At 48.3% G+C, this 19,036-nt stretch overlaps 1 protein-coding gene across 1 annotated transcript in view; it reads left to right on the top strand.

Moving 5' to 3' along the window:
* The window catches only part of Mgrn1 (mahogunin ring finger 1), a 44,507-nt gene that overhangs the window by 9,777 nt on the left and 15,694 nt on the right, over nt 1–19,036 (top strand). Inside the window, exons 2-7 of the mRNA XM_023711398.1 lie at nt 7,127–7,245; nt 8,392–8,480; nt 9,017–9,163; nt 13,228–13,345; nt 15,849–15,915; nt 16,277–16,326. Coding sequence (XP_023567166.1) covers nt 7,127–7,245; nt 8,392–8,480; nt 9,017–9,163; nt 13,228–13,345; nt 15,849–15,915; nt 16,277–16,326 — 590 coding nt within the window. The remainder of the gene's footprint in view (nt 1–7,126; nt 7,246–8,391; nt 8,481–9,016; nt 9,164–13,227; nt 13,346–15,848; nt 15,916–16,276; nt 16,327–19,036) is intronic.

Here is a 19,036-nt window from a genome sequence, read left to right as displayed (position 1 = left end):
GGGCCTGTTGAAGGTTTTTTCTCCTTGTCTTTCCTGCTGTGGGGTAGAGAAAGCAAGGTGGCAGGGCCAGTGCCTCACTACTGTATGGTCTTGGGGATGCCCATGATGCTGCCCTCCCACTTGGGCTCTGCCTCTGGGTCCTCCAAATCTGAGACTTCTGGGTTTGTCAAAGTGGAAAGTGTGGGAGCATTGGGAAGTGGAGACCTGGTTCTAACACTGATTCAGTCACTGGGCTGTGAAAGGCTGGTGCCAGTCAGTTATCGCATCAGTGGCAACAGCTGCAAGGGCTATGTGCTTGGCTGGCCTGCACAGCTGGCCCTGTTTGCCTGATGCAGATGTGAAAGCTGACACCTGTGTAGGCACTGCCTTCGTTCTGTCAGACAGACATCTGGTTCCTAGGCCAAGGTCCAAAGCAGGTGTGAGTACATCACAGCTGAGCTCTTAAAGAAGGACTGTGTTCACCATGCACAGTAATGCCAGCTGGTCTGTTCTGGCTTTTGAGGTGGTCACACTGGGACTGAGTCACCAGGAAAAGTGGTGGAGGAAGGAAATCAGAAGCTTCACCCATCATCCTGTGTGTACATGTGTCTGCTTGTGCAAGTGTGCATGCACCTGTGAGGATGTGTGAGTGTGGCGGAAACGGGGATTGAACTCAGTCCCTTGCGCTTGCCAGGGAAGCGCTTATTCCACTGAACCATCTCCCCGGCCCTCCATTCCTTTTTGTTATTGTTCACTCCTTTTATGCTGTGTAAGTGCCCACTGCATAGATAACCCACATTCTGTTTGTCTGCCATCAGCCCATGGATACTGGGGCAGTTTCTGAGACAGACTGTTTCTCTGTTCAACCAGAGAAGTTGATGCAGCTTCTGTTTCTTGAAGTTGTGAAGCAGATTGGCTCCCAGTGTCCCTCTGCCTGGGGTGGGGATGCTCTGCCATTCTCTGGGTATTCCTGGGGCCCTAAGAAGTAGGAAGAAGGCAAGAACCCTGTTCCAAAAAGCAAATTTATCCTCTTTCCAGGAGAGCACCTAATTTTTTTTTCTCTCTTACCTGTGATAGTCAACACTGAAAAACTCTGGGAGGAACTGAGTGCATCCTTTTCTGGGGACAAGCAGATAGGATGTGGTTCTGTGGCTTTACTGACTCTGGTGGCTGAGCCTCAGTATGGAAGAACTGGGGAACTCCCTGGAATTGTCCCCACACCTGTAATCCTCACTTCTTGGAAAGCTGAGACAGGAAGATTGCAGTTTTGAAGTCACCCTGGGAAGTTTCCAGGACTCTGTCTCATAAAAGTGAAAAGGGCTGGAAATGCAGCTCAATGGAAGAGCACACCTGGCCCTGACCTTCAGTGTCATGCCCCTACCCCCCCAATCTATCTCCAGCTCCCCTGGAGTCTTGGCTTTGGCCTGGCTATAAATCATCACTAGAGGACCCAGAACCTCCTGGGTCACATTTCTGTGTCCAGACACAGCTGAGCATAGGCTTCCATGGTGACCATTGCCTTCCAGTGCCTGACTCCCTGGGATGATCGCCAGTTTTATGTTTGTTTGTTTGAGACAGGGTCTCGCTGTGCAGTTCAAGCTGGACTTGAGCTCATTTCGCAGCCCATGCTTGTCTCGAATTCGCAACGATTCTTCTGCCTCAGCCTCCCAAATGCTGGGATTACAGGTGTGCGCCACCACGCCCGGCATTAGTTCTTTTCCACTAGTCCTGCCTTCTAGAAATTAGAGACTGGGGGCTGAGGTTCCTGGAACATCAGGAGTGAAGTCTGCTGGCTTTGGGTGGATCTTTTATCCCAGGCTGGGCCTACCTCCCAGGGTGATGACACTCTTTCTTTTGGGAGTTGTGAGGTATGTGTATTCTTTCCCTTCTGTTTTAGGCCTGCTATTTTCAATACACTCTGCAATAAAGATACCATAAAAAATTTAAAATCAGTTTCATATTCTATGGTTTGAATTTTCGTATTCTATGGTTTGAATTTTCCAACGTAGGGGCAACTGGCCCAGCTGTGGTGGGGTGAAACTGGCTTTGGAGCTCAGAGATAGGAGTCTGGTCCCTGCTGGCCCAGGAGCTTACTCTGGCTGAAGCCCCAGCTCCCTAACTAAAATCCTGGAGGCCTCAAGTTTCCCAGGCTCCTTTTGGGTGAGACTCTGCATCTAAGGAGCCAGCAGGGTGGGGCCTTCGCTTCACCCAGTGGGGCTTTTGTTTTTCATAGAGTTTTCTGGAAAATGTCCTGCACTTCCTGCAAGACCCCAGATAGTTATTGGCTCCTGCGTGTACAGCCTCCAGACTAAATGCCTCCAGGGTTACGTGTAGTTTGGCTTCCCAGCTCTTGGGCTTTGTCCCTTGCAGCCTTCTAGACTCGCTCTTCTGTTTTGTTTTGTTAGATGGAGGGCAAATGGGTAACAGCAGCATGTGATACCTCCTGTCCCCTCTTGGTGCTTAGTGAATAAGAAATGTCCCATTGGCTGTCAGCTGCCCCTGTAATGTTCTAGCTTTTCCTATGCCCTTGGTAGCTAGGGCCACTCTGGAGGTAATGGAATTGTTACAGTGGTTATCTAGGTGTCCCTTAAGAACTTCATGAATGGTGCTTTTGAAAAGTAATTGGATTATGGGAGTGTTGTAGCTGGCTTGCTGTTACGAGGTGAGGTCCTGTCCAAAGAGGCAGGTCATTGGGTGTGTGACCTGGAAGACTCTCTTCCTCTCTGGTTCTTTCCTTCACACTCTAACTTCCTGGCTGCTGTGACATGGCTGCCGCTTTCCCCTGCCCTGGCCCTTCAGCCCAGCCTGTGTAACTATGTAAGGAGTAAGACTTCTAAAATGTGAGCCAAGGGGCCGGGGAGATGGCTCAGTAGAATAAGCGCTTCCCTGGCAAGCGCAAGGGCCTGAGTTCAATCCCTGGTTCCGGAAAAAAAGAAAGAAAGAAAAAAGTGAGTCAAAATAAACCTCTCCTTCTTTAAGTTGTGAATGTTGGGTATTTTGTCCCAGCATTGAAAAAGGTGACTAAAAGACAGGTCCTTTTCCAGAAAAGAGTATAGGGTGGACATGATGCATCCTTCTGCCATAGGTGACTTCAGGCTTTGGAAAAACAGGGACCAGAATCTTTGCTTTAGTCACAGTTGTCCTCAGCTTGTGGTTGGGTACTGTGAGCTAAGGCAGTTTAATTAGTATGGCAGCAGGACCCAGAGTCTCTCTACCTCTTAGCTCCAGTCTGCAGATGAGAAGTCAGGATTGTGGCCAGCTTGGCCCCCCACTTACAGCTAGGATCCTGAGACAGAGTGGTGAGGCCGGGGCAGTGATGACAAGCAGGGAGGTGCTGTCGGGATCCACGAGCAGCGTGGCTAGCCATGTGGACTGTCTGCAGAAGGTGAGGCCGCAGCCCTCCTGGTGACCTGGTCCGGTGTCTGGCCTTGGAGAACACTACGCTTCCAGGATGTGTGATATTCTTCCTTTACAGGTTGGGTCCAGCTGGATTTAGTGGCATTGTGTTAGCAATTTAGGAAAGAAAGCTGATAACTGGGGAATATCTGACCTATTAGAGAATGTGAATTTTCAGTGGGTGGAATCAGTGAGCTGTTCTCAGCCCTGGGTGTCACCTGGTGGCTTTTCCTGCTGCCCATCTCCACACTGGGAGTGATGACTGAGGCAGCCCAGCCATATCGCACCATGGGTCCTGTACTGGATGCGCTGGGTGTCTTTGTTAATGTTATGGTCTGCCTTGATGTGGTTGAACATGCACAGGTCAGTGGATTTCAGTGAGGACATTACTTTCCCTGGCTGTGTGACCTCAGTGGGTTGGTTACTTGACCTTAGTATGCCTCAGTTTCCTCAATTGTCAAACAGTAGTCACAGTATCCTCCACCCTCCCTCATATGGTGAGTACCTGTAGAGCTCTTCCTGCGTGGAGGCCAGTGCGGTGTCATAGGGATATAGGACAGTAATCAGTTTTAAGTGATCTTGGTCTTAGGTGGAGGGAGGACAGCATGTAAACAGCCGATAAATGGGGCAGAGCAGAGATAGTGCTGTGAATTCAGAATTGAGGTGGGAGGGTAGCGACAGGGAGGAGGCAAATGGCACTTCATGGAATCCCAAGGCAGGGGGTATCCTGCTGGGCACGGAATGAAGAAGGCTCCCAGGCCTCAGTAAATGGACAGGGAGGTGGGTGCAGGGCCATGCAGAATGGCTTATTTAGGCCAGGTGCAGGGATTTTCACTGTTGGGGCAGAGAGTACCTGGAATGTGAAGAGGAACCCATGTTCGTGGGACAGGTAGCTTTCAGGCCTCACAGGGACTAGTACATCCCAGTGCCACAGTCAGTAGAAGACTAGGTCTATCTGTGTGGGGCTCTTCTCTCTGCCTTCATAGCACGGAGGGGAGAAGGCCTTTTGCCCAGGATGGCCTTTCTGTAGGAGGTCTGAGCTGGTGAGATCCTATATTAAAATAAAAAATAAATAACGAAGGGCTGAGTATTTAGCTCAGTGGTAGAGCATTCCAGTGTCTGATTCCTAGCACCACACACACGAGAAAAAGGCAGTAGGTGTGGTAGCTGTTGGGGAATCCCAAGGCTTGAGTTTAGGTGCAAATTCTATCAAGGATCTAGGCCAGGAACTTCTGACCTGGTGGGTCCCAAATTCTGGTCTCTGATAAACTGGATTTGCGTGTGTGCGTGCGTGTGTGTGTGTGTGTGTGTGTGTGTGTGTGTATAAGAATTTTATTATGGGACCTAGGGAAGTTTTTGCACCCTACTAATAGACAAAACGTTTTTAACACCTTCTTCAACCTAATGAAGCACATACTTCCGGCTTCATCTGCATGGCTGCAAAATGACACTATGAAGAACACTTTCTTTTCCTATGTTCTTTGGTGCAGTTATACAGGATTGAACCAGGGCCTGGCTCACACTAGGCAAGTGCTCTCCATCTTCCCCACCACTATACATTCCTCTTTATACTCCTCACAACTGAGCTTCACCGCCATTCCTTTTTTTTTTTTTAATGAATATATAATTTTTTAATATTTATTTATTTTGTGTCTGTGTGTGGCCAGCTCAGCCCACCAGGGGGCGGGGCTGGCTGGCATGTGGTGCTGGGGGATTGAACCAGGGTCCCTGTGCTTTGTTTAGCTTAGCTTGTTCCAAGTAGGTGCTTTAGACCACTAAGCCATCTCACCAGCCCACCACCATTCCTTTTTAAAACAATTTTTGAGCCTGGGTTGTTCAGGCTGACCTTGAACTTGTGGTCCTGGGATAAATGTTTTTGAAGCAAGAAAGAGAAAAGCATTTTGAGGGGCATTAATGGCAATATGTTTTCCTGTGATAAAGTTTTTAAAAAACTTAAATAATTACCTATATTTCAGTCATATCTCATGTCTGTTGTAGAAAACTTTTATGAAACATAAATAAAAGAAAAAGTAATAATTACCTACTGTCTTTTTCTCGTGTGTGTGGTGCTAGGAATCAGACTCTGGAATGCTCTACCACTGAGCTAAATACTCAGCCCTTTGTTATTTATTTTTTATTTTAATATAGGATCTTTCCAAGTTGTCAGGCCAGGCTAAAACTTGTGATTATCCTGCCTTAGCTTCTCCAGTGCTGGGGTTATAGGTGTGTGTAACCCTACCTAGTTTACCTGTTACTTTAAGGGCATTATATAGAATAATGGGTTTCTTTTTTTTAATTAAAAAATATTATTGGCACATGTTTGCAGTAATACCTGTTACCTCTTAACCCAGAGTCTTTAGTTTGTAGCATTTGTTCCTTTGAGGTTACAGAAACCTAAAACTGCACTGAGCCTTTGGAGCCTCCAAGATGTGGTCCGTTGGACTGAGAGTGCTATGGAGAAAAATAAAACTGTGGTGGGAAAGGGGGAGGTTGTTCTACAAGCAGATTGGGAGTAGAAATCACAGATTTCAAAGGAGCGGTCAGGAAAGGCCTTGCTGGAAAGGGATGTGAAGTGGAGAATTAAGGCAGAGCCTGTGGGGCAAAACTTCATAAGCAGAAGCAACAGCAAGTACAAAGATCCTGAGGTCCAGGTGCTATATAAGGCCCCCAAACCACCATGCTGTGAAAGGGCAGGCTTTTGAAAAGTGTTTGGATTGTAATGTTGCTCACTTGCTGTGAGACGGGTAAACCTGGTCTGAGAGGCAGGACACAGGGCAAGGCCTGGAAGCGTGTACCATATTTCCCTTCTGTCCTCTGCCCTTTGCTTTCTGCTTCTTGGATGCCTTGGGTCAGAGCAACTTTCCTCTGCCCAGGCCCTTCTACTGTACATTAGAGCCAGTCAGCTATAAACTGTGAGCCAAAATAAACCTTCCTCCACTAAATTATAGGTGTCAGATATTATGTCAACAGTAAGGAAAGTGACTAAGAATGTAATAACGTGTATAAACTAAAAGAATAATTCTAGGATTTTAGGGCTATTGTAGTGATAGGTTACTGTGATACTGCTGTATTCAGTGGTGCATTCCCAGACTTCATCTTACTTCAGCTGCCCAGCAGCATGGGCCTTCATGGTCATTCTCCCCTTGGAAATGGGAGCTTATCTTGGCTTGATCATATCTACAAAGACCCTATTTCTGTCTGGGTGTGGTGATGCACACCTGTGATCCTATTATTCTGAGACACTGAGGTAGGAGGATTGCAAGTTTGAGTTCAGACTGAGCAACTTAGTGACCTTAGGAAGACTGCCTCAGAAACTTTAAGAAAAGGCTAGGGATGTAGCACAGTGATAAGAGTGCTTTCTACCAACTGGGAAACCCTGGGTTGAGTTGTCAGAAGTTTGGAAAATAAACCAAACCCATATATCCAAATGAGGTCACATGCACAGATATGGGCTAGGACTTGGACGTGTCTTCATGGTGGCCAGAGCCCAACCAACCACAGAAAGAAATGATATTGGAATTGAAAACTGGCTGGGTTTATAAGCAGGAGAGACTTAGGTGTTGAAGCTGGTGGTGTGCAAAGGCTAGGGCTGAAGCCAGAATGGCTGTAGCAGAGTTAGAGGGACAACCCGCAGGCCCAGCCTATGCTAGCTTCTTGCAGCCTTCTTTAGGAGCTGTTTGTTGGTCACCACATGTTTTTCCTGGGCTGTGGCTGCCTCATGATTTACAACTGTGTTTCCTTTCTTGAACAGGAAACTACTTTGCTTCACACTTTTTCATGGGAGGTGAGAAGTTTGACACCCCTCACCCTGAAGGTTACCTCTTTGGAGAAAACATGGATCTGAACTTCCTAGGCAGCCGCCCTGTCCAGGTGGGTCTCCCTGAGGCTGGCTGTTGACTTTGGGGTTGGGAGGCCCTGCCAGCATCTAGTTACGGAGATGTACAGGGACCGAGTCACCTCCAAAAGGGCAGAATTGCAGCTGAGCAAAGCTGGATAGGCATGTGAGTTGGAGTGTGTCCTGGTACTGTCAGTAAGAGGTCACATAGCTGGGATGGGTCATTGAGAGACAGAGCAGCCATTCATGGACTGGTGCCTCCCTCCAGGCTACAGAAAGTCACACGCTGATTGCAGGCCTCTTGGATAACTTTCTTTGAAAAGCAAAAAGAACACCCACATTCTCTAAAATAGCAGGCATGAGATGTGACCCCACCTCCCAGAGAAATGGAAATAGCTGTTAGGTGCTTTTGAGTAGTTGCCAGAGAACTGCATGTTCAAGCATTGCTATCTGTTTATTCCACACACAGAGTGTGTGCCTAGGATTCTTTGGGGCTGACAACAGAAGTCAGACCTTGCCTCTGTCCACATGTGTGTCTATGTGTGGTGCAGACCAGAGAGGAAAACATTGGATGAATAGGTAGCAAGATTGTGGCTGAGCTGTGGTAGATTGGGGCAGAGCCTCCAGGAGGATCAGGAAGTCAGTGGGGCTGGAGTACCCTGTGCCAGGCCCCCGGCAGGCTGTGAATCTGAAGGCAAGTAGGGCTCTGTAGCTTGGCTTGAGAGCAGAGCTGGAGGTAAGGGCTCAGGCCCCGGTGGGTGAGGTGTTGGGGTATGTATCTGTTCCTTTTCCACCAGCAGCAATAAGAGCTCATCCTACCAGCAGCAGCAGCAAAGCTTGAGACCAAGCCTTGACCACTTCCCTTAGGGATTTCTCTAGCCTGGTTAGTTGCTAAGGGTTAATTCTTCATGCAGCTTAGGATGGAAGCTCATTGGTCAGATCACTTGGGACACCACTAGTCCCAGCCCATCTGCTGCCTGCCTGACCATGGTTTCCTTCAGTGGAAATGGAGAGTAATGCAAATCATATACCTGGTGTCCAGCACTGTCCTCATGTGGAGGCCAGAGCCCAAGAATGTCTGTCTTTAGGGATCTGGGACCACTGTTCCTATGATCCCTGTTTCTTGTCTTCTCCTGGTCCCCAGGGAGTCACAGGGAATCACTGTGGGTTTTGCCTTCTAGTTTCCCTATGTCACTCCTGCTCCCCATGAGCCTGTGAAGACACTGAGAAGCCTGGTGAATATCCGCAAAGACTCCCTCCGACTTGTGAGGTAACTCTGTCCTGTCTTGCTGGGGTCCCAGACCACAGTCCATTGGGTATAAAGGTTCTAGCTCAATGCTTTGGAAGTAGAGGGTTTATTGAGTAGGCTCAATCTCTGCTCCCGTGTGTGGCATCAGAGGCCATAAGCAGGAACTTGATTCTTCAAGCCAGGAGTTCTCATCTGGGCAGTTGGGCCTCAGAGACCCTGAGCAATGTCTGCAGACAACTGAGCAGAGGTCAGAGAAGTTGCTGCACTTCTGCATTGCCCAGACACTCTATAGTCAGGAATGATCTAACTCCAGATGTCAATAGGTTGAGAAAGTGCTTTAAAACTGTATGACTGAAGGGATCTGGGATATTTCTAAGCCAAAAGGAAGAAAAGGAAGCAGATCCTGAATTATTCACCTTATGTCTAAACAGGGAGTGGGGCTCTAATGTGCTAGAAAAAATGTGTGCAAGCAGGTGATTCAGAGGCCTGTGGCCGTACACACAGCTTGCTTTTATGCTATGACTCCTGACTTTTGCCTCCTCTGCCTCCTTGAGTAGGTACAAAGATGATGCTGATAGTCTCACCGAGGGTGGCGAGAAGCCTCGAGTGCTCTACAGCTTGGAATTCACTTTTGATGCCGACGCCCGAGTGGCCATCACCATCTACTGCCAGGCAGTGGAGGAGTTCCTAAATGGCATGGCAGTGTGAGTCCCTGGCACAACCAACTGCTCAGGCTCTGGGGCTCAGGTGTCATTTGTGAGCTTTCTTTCTTTTTCTTTTTCTTTTTCTTTTTTTTTTTTGAATAGAGTCTCCCTGTGTAGTTTAGCCAGCCTTGAACTTGCTGAACCCAGGCTGGGTTTGAATTTGTGATCCTTCTGCTTCAGCCTCCTTAGTGCAGGTATTATAGATGCCTAGTACTGTTACTGGCTCATATGGAGGTGGGGGGGGCGTGTTTTGCCCCCTTCGGTCTTTTTGAGATAGAGTCTCTGTCTGCAGTTTATGCTGGCCACCAACTGATGACTTCATAGCCTAGGCTAGATGTGAACTTGCAGCAGTCTTCCTGCCTCAGTCTCCCAAGTGCTAGGATTACAGGCATGTGCCACCATGCCCAGCGTATCTATACTGTTAAACATAAGAAAAGGCTGGCAAGATAGCTCAGTGGACTAAGCGCCTACTTAGGCAAGCACAAGGACCAGGTTTGATCCCCAGCCCTGCCCCTGGGCTTGATAAGCCATCAAGACTGGGCGCAATGGTGCATACCTGTAATCCCAGAGTTGGGGAGGCTGAAAACAGGAGGGTTACTATGAGACCAAGCTGCATAGTGAAACCCTGTACCAAATACATGAAAGAAACAAAGAGGCAAAGAGATGAATGAATGAATGAATGAATGAATTAAAGAATGAAAGAAAGGAAGGAAAGAGGGAAAGAAGGCTGGCCAAATATCTCAACAGATTAAAGCACCTGCAAGGAGGCTCAGGGGCAGGAGGTTCAATCCCCAGCCTGCCATGCCGGCCCTGCCTGCAGAGTGCACTGAGACTGCAATTGAGACTGGGCATGGTGACGTGTACCTGTAATCACAGCTCTTGGGAGGCTGTGAACAGGCAGATCACTACAAGTCTGATCTAGTAGTGAGACCCTGAATACCCTGTAGGCCCTTCCCTAAAATACATGAAAGAAAGAAAGAAAGAAAGAAAGAAAGAAAGAAAGAAAGAAAGATAGATAGATAGATAGATTTCTTTGTTCATACTGTGCTCTGAACACTTCACTTTTTTTTCTTTTTGGTGCTGGGGATTGAACTAAGGTCTTTACATATATTAAGCATATTTACTTCCACTGCCCTTTGGGTTTGTTTGAGACTTGCTCATGGTAGGCTTTATCAGTTATTAATACAGTCTGTGATCCTTCTTTCTGGAAGGGGTATAGGACTGAAAGTTCCAAGCCTATGATCATGGCTTGGTCTTTTTGGTGGCCAGTCCTCTCTAAGAGCTCACCAGAATTACTGCCTTAGAACTGAAGTGTTTGTGTCATCCAGGAAATTGCAAGGGATTGGGAGTTCTGTCCCTGGAAACAGAGGCAGAGACCAAATATATATATTTTTTATTATGTCATAAAACCACATTTGAGCTTTGGGAGATTTTTTTTTTTTTTTTTTTGAGAGGTTTAGCTGAAATGAGGATCCTGCTGGCCCCAGAAGTTTGCAACCTTTAACTTCAGCACAACCATGGCAGGGCTGCCTAAGCCTCTCAGGCCCCTCAAGGCCCAGGTGGGCTTACAGACAAGCCAGGATTGGATCTGGGTGGGGCTGAGAGCTGTGACTTTGAGTGCTGCCTTGCTTTGTACCTGCCAAGTAGCTTAGGACATGCAATAGCTTGTGCCTCAGCTTTCTCAGATGGGAATGAGAGTGGCTGGGGCCTCTCCCCTGGGGTTGGTGTCACCCATGCAGGTGCTCCTAAGAGGCCCATGTGAGTGCTTGAAGCCCGCTGCTGGTAGAGGCAGTCGTAGTGGGGCTTCCTAAGGAGCATTCCACCAGGGGAGGCCACCAGAGGCCCCATTGTTCCTCTTGCACTCTGGTCCTGGGCTCTCTCTCCAGCAGCGGTGCTCAGGAAGCAGGGACCTTCATCTTGATAGTCTTCCTTGTGGCTCTCAAACACTTAACGCTTGTTCCCTTTTGGGGGAAGGATCCCATGAAGCACAGAACTACCTCTCATCTCTTTTAATTTTTTTTTTTTTTTTTAAATTTTGAGACAGGGTCTCTAAGTTGCTCAGGCTGGCCTTCTTCAACTTGCTATCATTCTGTCTCAGTGTCCCAAGTAGCTAGGATTACAGATGTATGACACCCTGCTCCACTACTTTTTTAATGGCACAAAATGATACATGAGTATATATTTAATATAAACTACTTCAGAGTTACAGGAGTAGAGTGACCAGTGTGAGTCCTTCTGCCCTTGCTTGTACCTCGTGTTGCCCTGCTGAAGCCTGGGGCAGTGTGGTGCTCCGATGTCTGCCCTCCTTGGGCCTCTGATGTGATTCCACACCATGGTGGTTGGCTAGGAGCACCTCTAGGTTCTGAGATATTCTTGGGCTCAGCCAAATGGGGAGGAGCCTCAGGTTCTGGGGAGGTGCCCTGGAGATATCCGCGAAAGGAATGAGAGTCAGAGTCCAATGGGTCTGGTATAAGCAAGTGGCTTACCACCCTCATCTCAGTAGCCCATATAGCTCTGCTGCTCTGTGTGCTGTGTGAGACAATCAGTGGGCCAGCTACAGTTATCCTTGGGTTGTGCTCCCCTGGATAACAGTAGAACTGCCACATTTATCCCTTTTTGAGATGTGGCTTGAGGTCTGTTGCCCCTTCCAACTTGCTGGCTTTAGTAATGACAAAACCAATTCAATAGGACAAAGAAACAAGGAGACCTAAACTAGGGTGCCATGCCTGGGAACATAGACCCTTGCCAACTGGAAATGTTCTTTCCTTGGTTTGGAGGGCAGGTAGCACTCTGGTCCTTCCTTGACCCCCTTCACATTTCTCATAGCAAGGAAATGGAGGCTCAGAAAAAGGGATGTGTTCAACTGTGAGAGAAGACCTAGGTCTGTTTGAAAGCAGCCTCCATGGCTGGGGCCTCTTTCCTGAGCTCCCTCCCACAGTATGATGACAAAGGCAGGGTCTCTCTTCTCTGTGCACATGACAGTGTCATCCCTAGCCTCCTAGAGTCTAGAGAGTGTTCTTTGTACCGAAGACCCAAATAATCCCCAAGACAGGGAAGGTGTAGGGGACAGAGGAAGTGTTAAGGGTTGTGTGTTGGATTTCTGAGTGGAGGATACCAGAGTTTGTCAGGACTGGAAATGTGGGTATCCTAGAACCCAGGTGTTCTTTGCTAGGAGTCTGCTCTAGGGATTCTCATGTGTGGGATGTGAGATGCGTGTAGCAAAGTGATTCTTAAAGCACTTCTGGGAAAAGCAAGAAAATGGAGACCACCTGGTGTCCTCTGAGTCTCTGTGTGACTCAGTAAAACAGTAGTGGAGCCGTGTGGTGTTCAGGGGATGTGGCACCTATGTGTTGGTGGTGGGACAGCTTTAGAAAGGGAAAGAGCAGAGTGTAAGTGGCTACTGCTTGGGTGCTGTGCATGGACAATTCAAGAGTCATCCCAAAGGCCGGCCCAATAGCTCAGTGGATTAAAGCACCTGCAAGCAGGCGCAGGGGCTGGGGGTTTGATCCCTAGGCCTGCCATTCCGGCCCCGCCCCCAGGGCACACTGAGATAGTAATTGAGCCTGGGTGTGATGGTGTACACCTGTAATGCCAGCTCTTGGGAGGCTGTAAACAGGTGGATCACTCTTAAGTCTGATCTAGTAGTGAGACCCTGAACACCCTATATACCCTTCCCTAAAATTTAAAATAATAATAATAATGATAATAATAATAATGTTGATGAAAACAAGAGCCATTCCAGGGGGCTCTTCTGGAGCAGGGGTGCAGGGATCGAGTGTGAGGGCTGGAAGGGGAAGTCTATGTACTATATTCATTCAGAAAACGTAAACAAAAAGCCCAATAGACAGATGTCCCATGTCTGGGAAGGTAGTAGAAGAATCAGGCAGGTGTGAGCTCTGGAAGAAACTGTCACCAGGCAGGATTGGGCAGAGCCACGTGGCCAGCAGAGAAGCTGTGGGAGCCCTCTGAGGAGCAAGGGCACTCTGGCCAGATCAGGCAGGAAGGCCCAAGAGTGAGCATGAGCTTTGACACTGCAGTGGTCTCACTCTTCTCTGCTACCCCAGGTACAGCCCCAAGAGTTCGGCCTTGCAGTCGGAGACCATCCACTATAAGAGGGGAGTAAGCCAGCACTTCTCACTGCCTTCCTTCAAGATTGACTTCTCTGAGTGGAAGGATGACGAGGTAGTTCTTGGCAGAACCCTTCCTCTCCTGTGTTCTTTCCATGGGGAGGGCATGGGTTTGGGGCCTGTTGGTGAAGTCCTCCCTGTTGGTGAGTGCTAGGAGTGGTATCAGGAGAGGGACCAAGGTGCCTGGTGTCAGAGCAGCCATCAAGGTGGTTGGGTCCTGGCTTTGGGAGGGGTGAAAATGGAGCCTCAGCATTATCATTGGTTCTGGGAAATAAGAGGATGTGGTTGCTACATTGACTTCAGCCCCTGAGTGTAGGCTTTGTGGGGGCAAAAAGAAGGGATTCCTACATTGCTGTCAGCCCAGGACAGCAGTACAGCACTGTCCATTAAAACTGGATGGCATTCTTTTAACCCTTTTATTTTTACTCTTTTTCTAAATTATGGTATGGCCAACTCTGTCTGTACTTACAGTCCTTTTCAGAGGCCCATTGGTGGGTTGCCAGTCTCCTCTACCCCTTTGCTCCCCTTCTTTGCCCTTTGCCTTAATTCCCAGTGTCCGGCTTCTGTCCTTTTGCAGAGGGGAAACTGAGGTTTGGGCCAAGGTTTGCTCACACTAAACAGGTGAGGAACCAGACTTTTCCCTTGTGGTCCAGAGTATGGCCCTGTGCAGTGCCTCTCAGCCAGTGTCCTTCTCTGCTGATGTAGATGGGCCCCTCAGGCACCTTACTCCCTCATGCAGCCCCCTGTACCTATGCCTCGAGCTGGCCAGTTCTGTCCACATGGACATTGGTCTCTGTCTCCTGAGCTCCATGTGATGATGACCCAGCCTGTGACCTTCCCTCAGGAGTATTGTGGAGACAAGCCTGTGTGGACTTGGGTTGCAGATTCTCTTGTGTGGATAGGGTAGTTGAGAGTGGAGCTTGTGGTCTTAAAGTGGCAGTTGTTGCACTTCTCTCTGCCTGTGCAATCCCAGCTAAGTATGGCAGCTCTTGGAATCCTAGAGGTAGGGGAGAGGAGGACTCAGCTCTTTGGCCCCACTGCAGGAGCCTGAGCTGGGACTGCTATTACTGGTCTTTTCTCTTGTTTTTTTTTTTTTTTTTTAAATTGGTACATATTTGTAGGACATAATAATTATACCCTTCATTGGGAGTTGGTACATGTACGTAAAACATCTTACATTGGTTTTTGTCACCTTCCTTCTCTCCTACCTCCATCTCTTGGGGCCCTTTCTTTTTTATTCTTTTATTTTTTTTGGCGGAACTGGGGATTGAACTCAGACCCTTGCACTTGCCAGGCAAGCACTTACTCTATTGAGCTATCTCCCTGGCCCCAGGGACCCTTTCATTTTGATGTTGCTTCCATTCTCTGCTCTTTAGTTTTTAACGCTTTGCATGATATAATTCACATGCCGTACAGCCCATTCATTCCAAATGTACATATATAGGTTGGTATTTTATAGTATGCTCATGGTTGTACAACCAGTTTCCTTCCTTCCAGTAAATCTTTTTGAGAATAAACAAATACATGGTGTCTGTCAGATATAGCTCATGGCAATCAAAGCTTCATCCTTCACAGCTCCTGTATAACAAGGAGTCAGGTAGACTGAGGCTCGCCTGGTGACTGGCCTAATACAGTGGGCTTGCTGATGTGGAGAAGATAAGAGCCAGTGTTTACTGGGGGCCCCCTACACATGGGGGTTCAGGGAAGCCTTTTCTGAGGCCCCGGACAGGAGGTAGCCAGCAGGGCAAAGGGTGAAGACCAGGATCTGCAGGGCCTAGATCTGTGCCAGCGGGAAGGTGGGTCTGTTGCAACAGTGAGCCTAGAGCCACAGCTGAGACCAGGCTCACTTTTATGGACCTTTTGAGCTACAAGCGGAACATCTTTTACCTGGGAACAAGAACAGCAAGGAGGTTTCTCCTGGATTTCTCACTCACCGTGTGCTCTCTCTTGGACTCTGGTGAGAGCCAAGCCAGGTGCCTTTCTTCTAACACTTCAGCGTTGATATGACCCAGCTCTCCACGGGAAACACCTAAGAGAATCAAAGCAGAGACTCAAACATATTTTTATTTAGTGATCATAACAGCTCTGTTCATGATGGCAGTGATGTGGAAACAGCCCAGAGAATGGACAGACAGAATGTGGTCCTTCCGTATGGTGAAGAATGTGCAATCACGAAAAGGAATGAAATGACGATATACACCGCAGCATGGATGAACTTCAAAAGAAGCTAGCCACAGAAGGCCAAAACTGCGTGATTCCACCTACGGAAATGTTCACAATGAGGCACATTCACCGATAGGAAAGAATGGCTCCTAGGGGGTATGGGGAGGGAGTGGGGCATTATTGCCTAATTCATACAGAGTTTCTGTTTTTAATTAAAAACAAACCAACCTTGGGAAACAGTAGTGGTGATGGTTACCTGACACTGAGTGTCGTTGACACCATTTTGTCCCCATCCTCTTAGCTTTTCCTGATGCCATTCTGCTTACCAGCTTTTCCTCCATCTCGGTGTTTGACTGTCATGAGTCCTGACCAGTGTCACCTCCTTTTCTTCTCAGCTGAACTTTGACTTGGACCGGGGCGTGTTTCCAGTGGTCATCCAGGCCGTGGTGGATGAGGGAGATGGTGAGCAGTGTTGGCCTTTCCCCTTCCTGCTGACTTTTGTCTGTGGGCCCTGAAGGGAGGAGGCCATTCCTGGGATCCTTCCCCCCTCAGCCAGCAAGAGGAGTCCCTTCCAAAAGGGATAAAGGGCTGTGGAGTGGCCATGTGTGGCAGATTGGAGGACAGGGAGGTTGGGGAGACCAGGAGCTGTTGTGGGATGAGGGTGAGTTCTGGAGAAAGTGCTGGTGTTGCCCTCAGGTATGGCTCTGGGAAACCGTGCTGGAGGGACAGGGGTGCAGGAGGCTAGGCAGGTAGGTGGCAAGTCCACTTTGCCCTGCTCTTCGCCTTGACTGCTCTCTGCTCTGTGGTCTCTGTCCTCTTTCAGTTGTGGAAGTAACTGGCCATGCCCATGTGCTTTTGGCTGCTTTTGAGAAGGTAAGTGTCATCCTAGTCACTGTCCTGGGAGCTGGGACAGAGGAGTGGGTTTTTGAGACCAGAAGTCTGAGATATGGGGATCAGGGCCCAGGTATCAGTCCCAGGCAGGTGAAAGATTCTCTGGTCATTCCTTGATTCCCAGGAGACAATCTAAGGCAAAGTGTCCCCACTCAGAAGCTTTTCAGAGGGGACTTAGAGTGGCAAGGGGAAAACATTCTGGAATGAGGCTAGCACTATAGAACCTTAGAATCTGCTCACACAGGTCAGGATGTTCACATGGATGAGGTCCGTTTGCCATAGACTAATAATATACTCGGATGTAGAAAGTGTCAAGATTGTTACCTCTTCCCTGGCCTGGCCCTTTCCCACCAGGCCTGACATTCTCACATGCCACCTGGGACCTGTCATAGTCTCCCCCCCGGAGCACTGCTCTTTCTGACTTGCCTGTGCTCTGCGCCTTCCTGTCTCTGGTTGCAGCACTCTGACCCTGCAGGGTCATGCAGGACTTCTTCCAGTGGGAGGCCATTCCTGCTCCACTTGGCCAAACACTATCCTTTCTTGTTTGAGTCTTCAAGGCCAAACTTGTGTCTGATTGATTTGTCATTGGTGCCTCAGTTGGGCATGACACGGGGCAGAAGATGATCAGTAATAGTGGGATGAATGAGGTTCTCCTGCCTTCTAGCCTGACCCCAGGCCTGTGTAGAACCCTGCTCACTGAGAGGCTTGCTGAGGTTAAGGAGTGTGTGATAACTCCTCCTCTTCCCAGGCCACCCTTCCTTTGCTTTTTGACTTTTCCTAGCACTGTGCAGTGGTGAAGTGTTTCAGTGCCAGGCTGGAGTTGAGGAGACCAGACCTGGTGGGGAATAGGTTCTGGCTTGGACTTTTCACCATGCCTGTGGCCTCTGGCATTGGTCCTAGCCCTGTAAGCAGCTGCAGCCTCTGAGTGTCTTCCCTGCAGAATCTTCTTGTCTGGGTCTGGGGCCATTTGACTTGTTTTTGGGATCAGGGCTGTAGACAGCACTGAGGAGTCTGTGCAGAGGCCGGCCTCCCCTTCTGCAGCTCTGAGCCCCCCAGCTGTGCTTCCTAAGGCTGGCCTGGTTGGTCCAAGCTACTGGACCACATAGTCAACCTTGTGAAAGTCTGTGCGTGCCGTGCCCTACTAGATGACTGAAATGGATGCAAACATAAGAGTTCAGCTTTAACATTGGGACAGATGGGACTTTAGGAAGCCTCAGAGAATGCTGTATGGATCAGGACCTACTCTCATATCAGCATTCATGTGAACCAGGGCAGTGATGGTGATGAGTTGATCTTGGGAAAAGGAAGAAGAGTTAAACTACAGAAGGGTGTACTGCTACCCTCAGTTTATTAGTGAACCAGTAACTGCAAACCCAGGAGCCCCTGGGCTTGTGTTATGTCCTGATGGAGAGAATTACAACCAAACTACATGTAAAGTGAATTGTGAGACATTTAATCTCACCAATTCTAAAACTTCCTATGCTGATGCAGAAGTTGACACAAGTTTAGAGGCGATGGGACCAGTGTATCCTTTCCACTTGTCCTGTGCAAATCATTCCTGGCTGTGATGCTCATGGGGCCATTGGCCACATGGCTTTCCAAGGGAAGCATATTCAGTACATGGAAACCTAGAGGGAGACTCACCAAGCCCTGCTTTTAACCAGGAGTGGGCAGTGAGGACAGAACAGAAAGTGCTGCTGTAAAACCTGCAAGCGCAGAGCTAGAGGGCGGTCTTACCACTTCGCACATGCTAGAATAACTTTGTCTCCATGTTCACATGGTATCTCTGAGAAAGTCCTGTCCTACCAAATGCCTTCCTTCATGCCCAGACCACATCAGAATCTCTTAGCGCAAAATTCCCATGTCATAGTAATCAACAAAAGCTAAGCACTTGACTCATGGCTTTTAAGGACAGCCTTGAGGTAGGAGGAAAGAATAGGACTTGGGAAAAAGATTGTCTTTAACTTGCAAAATGAAGCTTTCAACAGTGTCTCAAAGCCAGGAGACTTCTAGTTCCTACTCCCATGCCATTAAAATATAAAAATCACCCCCCTACACACAGATATGATAACTATTTACATATTTACATTTTTTTGGCTGAGGCAGATGGACTGTCTCTGGCAAACATTCCATTCTGTGCTTCAAATTTAGAGCCCAATGAGAAGCCACTTTATTTTTGTAGTCCTGTATTCTAGAAATTTCCCCCAAGAATCCACCAGCCTTACCAGACAATCCTGAGTGCTGGTCTTGATTTATAGAGCATAATTCATATAGTTGCAATATCTCAGATCTAATCCCGTAATTAATCTTGTCCAACTGTGAGCTGAGATTTCCCTAGATACTGCTGAGTACATTTGTTCTATTTTGTCTTACACTTTTGGCATCCTGAGCTGTTCTCTTTAGGTATACGTGGGCAGGTACTTGTGCAGTATTCTTACAAAAAGTGAGGCCGTCTGAGAGCAGGAATTTATTAGTTTTTGCATATGAATGATGCTTGGGATGTTGGGAAGCCCTGGTTGTCAGCTTGAGTGTATTGTTGGGGGGCACTGTGGGTATTCACTAGTGGAGCAGGGAGGAGCCCATCTATTTTTAGATGGTTCTCCAGGTAGTTTTGGAGCCAAGCTTGAGGACCATAGTTGGAGAAATCCTGGCTGGGCTCTTTAATCTTCATATTGTTCCCCCCCCCTTTTTT

This window comes from Octodon degus, unplaced genomic scaffold (genome assembly GCF_000260255.1).
Source record: "Octodon degus isolate 3935 unplaced genomic scaffold, OctDeg1.0 scaffold00021, whole genome shotgun sequence".
In the NCBI taxonomy this organism is placed as follows: domain Eukaryota; kingdom Metazoa; phylum Chordata; class Mammalia; order Rodentia; family Octodontidae; genus Octodon; species Octodon degus.
The sequence above is the reverse complement of the archived record's forward strand: the minus strand, read 5'-3'. Positions and strand labels throughout refer to the sequence as shown.